We start from the raw sequence: 7,585 nt of genomic DNA, 5'->3' as shown, positions 1-7,585 counted from the left end.
TTTTTGAGGAACCTCCATACTGTTTTCCAGAGTGGCTGCACCAGTTTACATTCCCACCAACAGTGTAGGAGGGTGCCCGTTTCTTCACATCCTTGCTAGCATCTATAGTATCTTGATGTGTTCATTTTAGCCACTCTGACTGGCATGAGGTGGTATCTCAGTGTGGTTTTGATTTGTATTTCTCTACTACAAAGCTGTCATCATCAAGACAGCATTGTATTAGCACAAAAACAGACCCATAGACCAATGCAATAGAACAGAGAACCCAGAACTGGGCCCACAAATATAAGGCCAATTAATTTTTAACAAAGCAGGAAAGAGTATCTGATGGAAAAAAAGACAGCCTCTTTAGCAAGTGGTGCTGGGAGAACTGGACAGCAACATGCAAAAGAATGAAACTAGACCACTTTCTTAACCCATACACAAAAATCAACTCAAAATGGCTGAAGGACCTGAATGTGAGACAGGAAACCATCAAAACCCTCGAGGAGAAAGTAGGAAACAACCTCCTTGACCTCACTTGCAGCAATTTCCTACTCGACACATCCCCAAAGGCAAGGGAAATGAAAGCAAAAATGAACTATTGGGACTTCATCAAGATCAAAAGCTTCTGCATTGCAAAGGAAACAATCAAGAAAACTAATAGGCGACTGATGGAATGGGAAAAGATAGTAGCAAATGACATATCAGATAAAGGGCTAGTATCCAAAATCTACAGGGAGATCTGATTTATAAGAATACTTATATATTTTTTTTCAGTTTGTCAAGAATTTCATGTATAGGCTCCGAGTAGCATTTCAGAGGAGGATTATAACTTCAATACTTACCAGAATTTGGGCTTTTATTAATTTTTATTAATTTTAAATTTAGTTCCTCAAGGTGCCTGGTTAAGTGTCTGACTTCGGCTCAAGTCATGATCTCACAGGTTGTGTGTTCCAGCCCCGCACTGGGCTCTGTGCTGATAGCTCAGAGCTTAGAGCTTCAGATTCTAGGTCTCTCTCTCTCTCTCTCTCTCTCTCTCTCTCTCTCTGCACTTCATCTGCTCATGTTCTGTCTCTCTCAAAAATAAACATTATTATTATTTTTTATTTTGTTTTCCTCAGCTCATTAGGGAATGATGTAGCAGTTCATCAGAAAATCCTTCAGCGTCTCATCAAATTTGAAAGGGGCTCTCAGGAGCCTCCCTCCAAAGGTAGACATGGGGCTATCTGTAAGGTCATTAACTTGAGAGACTTCTGTCTGTCAAGACAGACTGGAAGTCTCTTCAGAATGGAAAGGCCACTGCTCTAGAGGATTATTAAAAATGAGTATTCAAATAAAGTGGCAGTAGGAATTACATCAGTTTTACAATCTTTTGTATTGAGTACTTCTTGCACTTTTACTTTTTAAAAAATAGTTTTTTGTAATAATTCTTTTTTTTGTAATAAAGTTATTTTGAAATTTTTAAGCATTTTGGAGGCACCCTTACTTTCAATTGCACTTAACTAATTTTATCTAATGGAAATTTTCCTCATTGTGGCTCTTATAATTTCCCTGAGGGCTAGCAGCAGTTTGGTAAGACCCTTAGCTGCAAATGGAGTGTAACCCACATTTCTGTCCAGTCATATCTGGTTACAAATGGGGTGCAAACCACATTTTTGTCCAGCTATATTTGGAGGCCCACAACCTGATGGTTACTGAAGCAGTGCAGAGGCTTCCATCTGGGAAAGGCTGTAACCTCTTTAAATTCTCAGCCAATGAGGAATCAGGGGTTGGACTTGCATGTTAGGAGATAACTTGCCGGCCATAACTGCCCTTAGTGTGCCTGTCCATAAGATATCCTCTCGTACAAGAATGTTGGTTAAAACCTTGCTTCACTGTGCTCTGAGTCTCTGTGTCTCTCCTTTGAGTCAGTGTGCTTATTTATCACAGTAACCAAATAATGTTACACATCTTAACCAAGAGAAGTTCCCGTGTGCACAGCCAACAGTTCTCAGAATTTGGGACTGGGGAACAGATTGAACAAGCGGAACTTAACAAATGGTGAGTGCTGACTGAGTCCAAACAAATGAGGAACTGCAGCCAGCAATTCCCAAGGTGGGAAAGAGACAGAAGCAAAGGCTGGGGTTTCTAACCAAATGGGGAATTGTGGTCTAAACTCCCAGGAGGTCCTAATCTGGAACTAGTGACTTCAAATAAATGGAGAACTGACTTAAAAGCCAATTAATTTGGGAGATTGATGCAAAAAGAACAGAGCTCAAAACTAAGAGGAATGTAGTTACCTACAGCTGTCAGAAATGGTGAGAAAGACAAATAACCCAAAAGGGTTCACAGGCACCATGCCTATCTTTGTCATTGTATCCAAATGGAAATGCTGTATGAATTTTCCTTTGGATCCCACCATCACTGCCCAAAAGCTGTTAAATAACAAGAATTCATTGGCATTTTCAGAGATGGAACCTTTCCCCAGCCAACCAGAAATTGCCTGGTCATCATTTTTTAGATGGTCTGCCTGAGAAACCTCTACCATCTCCTTGAAGGAAAGCAATTATGCAATAATCAGCTCAGTATTTCCCAGTGTGATTTCCCTGTTCCAGTTCCTTTTTGCCTATAAAGTCTTTTACTTTGTACAGCTCTCTGGAGTGCCTTCTATCTATTAGATTGAATGCTGTTCACTTTATGAATCACTGAATAAAACCAATAAGATCCTTAAAATGTATTCAACTAGCTTTTGTTCTTAATAGATGAAACAACAAAAATTACTCACCACAGTGCACAGGACTACTTTTATTTGTTAGAGTTATGCAAACACTTTTTATTCTCTCTGGCACACTTTTCCAGAGATAGAAACACTGGCAACTTCAGAGACCATGTGGCTTCTCCTCAGGTCCACTCAGGGCATCCTGAAAGTTATTTTCAAGAAGATGGGTTGGCAGGGATGCCTGGGTGGCTCAGTTTATTAAATGTCTGAGTTTTGACTTCTGCTCAGGTCATCATCTCACACTTCATGAGTTCAGACCACATATCAGACTCTGTGCTGACAGTGGGTAGCCTGCCTCTGTCTCTACCCCTCCCCTGCTTGCTCTCTATGTCTCTCTTAAACTAAATAATAAAAAAAAAATAAGCTTAAAAACAAAATATGGGAAAGAAGCCTGAGTAACTCAGTTATTTAAGTGTCTGACTTCGGCTCAGGTCATGATCTTGTGGTTTGTGGGTTTGACCCCCAAGTTGGGCTCTGTGCTGATAGCTCGGAGCCTGGAGCCTGCTTCAGATTCTGTATCTTTCTCTGTCTCTCTGCCCCTCCTCTGATCTCTCTCTCTGTGTCTGGGGTCACTTCTCGATTCTTCATTAAGTTACCTCCTCAGACTCTGTATCACAGAGGCATTGGGAGGAAACCCTAACTTTCACACAGGTAACTCTCATCAAGCCATTGATACTAACACTTCTTTAAAACAGTAGTTTTGAATATCCAGATAGGGATCCCCTTGAAACGTGGCCTCCTTTCAAGAGGCCCTGGATTTTCTACAATTAAATGACCTCACTAGACCTGGTACCATTTGAAATGAGATGAGGTGAGGGAATAAAGGATGTCAGAAAGTGAGGGTGGGAATATGAGGTCATTGTGAAATAGGAAAGAATAGGAAGCACAGTTACTGAGAATGGAGGTTAGGATACCCCTCAGCCAGGCTCTTTGACTCATTCCCTCCCCATCTTATCTCCCCTTAATCTATGAATACCATCTCAGCTTATTCAAGAATGTGTCCACACTCCAAATGTTTGCAAAAACAACTGAGGGTTATCTATATGCTATGTCCATAAAGTGAGGTCTGAAAACCAGCTCTGAAGAAGGGAATCCCCTGGATGGTTTGCAGAAATGTAGACTCTCAAGCCCCTCCTAGGACTACCTGAATCAGAATCTGCATGTTAGTAAGAGTGCAGATAATTCATTTGCACATTAAATGGAAGAAGCCCTTGATAGGGTTCAGTACACTCTATCTCAAAATATGGCACTTTGGTGTACTGAATATTTAGAGGTAAAGGAATTTGTAAAATTGTTTTGGGGGAAGGACTTTCTGATCTTCTCCCTGAAGCAAGTCAGAAGATTCTCATGTGGGAGCCCTCCATGTTCCTATTTTCAAGATGAAGGGACCCTGAGATGAATCTGAGTATACAGGCTTGGCTAAAATTCCCCCTGTTTATTAAATTTTATTCATATCTCCACTTTTCCTATCGTATTTCTCCATCATTGTCAACTCTTTATCAAATCTAGCATGACAACCATTCTTCAGGGTTTTCACCTCCTTATGAAGGCTTCCGTGTCATGTAAATCTTACATCAAACAAATTTTTCTGCTGTTCTCTAATTAATCTATCTTTGTCAGTTTAATTTTCAGACCAAGATACAAACATGAAAAGAGTCCAGGAAACTTTTTTCTCCCCTACACTCTGTAAGTCATGCTCCTTAGACCTACAGGGTTTTTTAACAACTTAAATGCTTAAAGATTTTTGCTCTCTCAACATTCATTTGGCATTAGAAACAGCAGGAATTGGGGATCAGACAAAACTTGGAGTAAATCTCTGGTTCATTTCAACTTGAGCAAGTGACTTAACCTGATGGTTTGGGTACCACATAGGTAAAATACAGATAATGATAATTATGCTGATCTCTGACGAATGCAGAGATGATTAGATGAATTAAGAGCACCTGACTCATAGCAGGAACTTAATAAATATCAGGTTTTCTCACCAATGAAATAAAAATATGCCTGAGAAATAATAATGCATTGAGATTTAAATCACCCCATGTGGTTTATACAGGTTAATTTCTTGGCTTATCTAGACTTGGGGGACAATGGGTAGGAAAAAATATGACTTGATGAAAGACTTTGGCTTCAGATGAGAATTTGGAAAAAATGTGTTAAATTACCATATTTGATGAGTGTCAGCTAAAAGAAGTGATCAATCTGTGATCAATCTGATTAAAAAATCCGGAAATTTGTTGACGAACAAACAACAAAAAAGGGAAAATGCTGATTATGAAAATTAGTTTCCTATTTGGCCTTATTGGTACAAGTTGTGAAACTTGCCGGGAGACATTTCTGAAGTAAGGCAGCTTTGCAAGGTCTCTCACCATCAGACGGTGACCAGCATCTACATCCACTTAACACCCACTCAATTTCTGCTTCAGCGCCAACCCCCAAGGTGCCTGACTGACTGATATCAGGAGTGACTTGCCTTCTTATGCTAAAAATATGTGAATTGTGCCTTATGAAAAAACTTATAGGAGTTTCTTCTTTTGTGATTATAGGAGCAAATGTTACATTTCTTGAGAAAACCTGTTTTTCTTCCCCTGGAGAAAACAGGTTATGGACCCCTGCTCACAAAAGAACTCACTCTTGCCTTTGCTATGCTAAAAACATTGCCTTATATTTGAATGCTAAAGATCCCTTCCTTCCCCATCACTACTGATAAAGATTATCCATGAGTCTTCTACCAATCTATGTTCTGGGAAGTTTTTACACACCAAAGAATTTGTCATCAGAAATCATTGTCTAAGGCAATTGCCACTTCTGTTTTGTGCCCCATACATTTTTTCCATAAATAAAGCTGACTCTCTGGTCAGGGTAGAGATGCCTGACTGTTGAGCAGAAAGAAGCCCAGGCTCTCTCACTCCCTTTCACTGACACCGTCCATCCTTCAGGGCCCTGGACCTGCTGGAACTGGACTCTGGCAAACACTCATCCTTATAACACTTTATCATCCTTTGTTCTCCAGACCTGTTTGTTTGATAGATTATTTGGGGGGTTTTGAATGCTATGTTTATACAGTTTATGCATTAAAATATAGTATTGGAACTGAAAGTTATAGAAGTCTAGGAAAAGTTATGTAAGTTGGAAAGAAACGTTAAGACTATTGTCTGGTCTGCTCCAACAGTTCCAGATTCTATCTTTGGCCTCTAGCGGAGTTGAAAGCCAAATGGATATTCTGGTCTTTCATTCTCTCTTAACCCTTTCCTACCTCTCTGTTACCCAGCAGCATCCTCCTCAGCGCCCCCTTCACCTCTTTGTTTCGGAGGGTATAAATCAAGGGGTTCAGGAGCGGTGTGACAATGTTGTAGAAGAGGGTGAGGAATTTGCCCTGGTCCTGGGAAGAGCTGTTTCCAGGTTGCATGTACATGTAGATGATGTTCCCGTAGAACAGGGAGACCACTGTGAGATGGGAGCCACAGGTATTAAAGGCCTTTTGTCTCCCTGATGCTGACTGAATGTGTAACACAGCTCTTACAATGTAGCCATAGGAGACCAGGATGAACACCAGAGGTGACAGCACAATGCCCACTGCCAAGACAAAGACAGTGCCCTCAATGACAGCTGTATTGACACAGGCCATCCGGATCAGGGCAGGCATCTCACACAGGAAGTGGTCCACACTGCGGCGTCCACAGCGGGGTAACTGCAGGGTGACTGGGGACATGGCCAAGGAGTTAGCCATGCCACAGCCCCAGGCCACCAACACTAAGCCCAAGCAGAGACGTGGATTCATGATCACCAGGTAGTGCAGGGGCTTGCAGACTGCAACAAACCGGTCGTACGCCATGACAGCCAGGAGCAAGCACTCCACACCCCCCAGACCCAGAAATAGGAAGAGCTGGATGGCACAGCCTGTGTAGCTGATGGTCTTGTCACGTCCATTCAGGTTATAGAGCAGCTGAGGGATGGAGCTGGTGGTGAAGCTGAGGTCCAGGAAGGACAGGTGGGTGAGGAAGAAGTACATAGGAGTGTGGAGGTGGGGGTCCAGCCTGGACACCAGGATGATGGTGGTGTTGCCCACAAGAGTCAGGAGATATGCAACCAAGATGACCACAAAGAGGATCCTCTCCAGTTGGGGACGGTCAGAAAACCCCAAAAGGATGAAATTTCCCTGGGTGCTGTCATTGGTCCCGTCCATCTCTGTTATACCTGAGAGAAATATTGATACTAATAATAGTAATATCACTTACAAAGGAACACTTATAATGAGCCAAACATTCTTCTATGCTTTTTTACATTTATTTACACATTTAACCCCCAACAACTGTGATTTGCAGTTGGCATTCTTTTTATTCCTGACTTACAGATGAGGAAACTTACCTAGATGTGTGTTAAGTAAATCATCATTTTCTAGAAAGGAGCAGAGCTGATTTTGAACTGAGGAAATGGAACTAAGGATCTTCATCTTTTATTACTGGAACTGAGTCTAATTCCATTGACAGGAAAATTTTCCTAAGTTCCTGCTCAAACCTCAAAAGTTCCAAATGGAGCCCCAGAATAACCAATTAATAGTATTTACAATAGATCCATTATATGCAGAATATATAATCTACTCTCTACCCAAAGGGCAAATCACATTTATTTCATCACTGTTCTGGAGGAAATTTTAAAACACCTGAGTAAATATATAATGTATGAGACAATAGAATATTACTGAAGCAACATCCACATAAAATTATTCTCTCCCTCCTTTCTTCCTCTCTCTCTCTCTCTCTCTCTCTCTCTCTCTCTCTCTCTCTTTTCTCTCTCTCTGTCTCTCCCCCCCCCGTCTCTCAGTTGTGTATGGTATTAAAAAAA

General features: G+C 41.2%; 1 protein-coding gene across 6 annotated transcripts in view; it reads right to left on the bottom strand.

Annotated features, from left to right (window-relative positions):
- LOC115293663 (olfactory receptor 2W3) overlaps window positions 1-6,926 on the bottom strand; it is a 101,596-nt gene extending 94,670 nt beyond the window's left edge. For 4 of the 6 annotated variants that reach the window (XR_003909556.1, XR_003909555.1, XM_029941334.1 and 1 more), the window contains exon 1: window positions 5,997-6,926. Coding sequence is in view for 4 of the 6 variants with exons in the window: in XM_029941334.1 (XP_029797194.1) it covers window positions 5,997-6,926 (930 nt within the window). In the remaining 2 variants the exon portion in view is untranslated. Of the gene's footprint in view, window positions 1-2,763; window positions 2,883-5,996 lie in introns of those variants that run through there. The other 2 variants (XM_029941336.1, XM_029941338.1) reach the window with 2 other exon arrangements.
- Between the last annotated feature and the right edge of the window lie 659 nt (window positions 6,927-7,585).

Source organism: Suricata suricatta, chromosome 6, assembly GCF_006229205.1.
Source record: "Suricata suricatta isolate VVHF042 chromosome 6, meerkat_22Aug2017_6uvM2_HiC, whole genome shotgun sequence".
NCBI lineage: Eukaryota > Metazoa > Chordata > Mammalia > Carnivora > Herpestidae > Suricata > Suricata suricatta.
The sequence above is the reverse complement of the archived record's forward strand: the minus strand, read 5'-3'. Positions and strand labels throughout refer to the sequence as shown.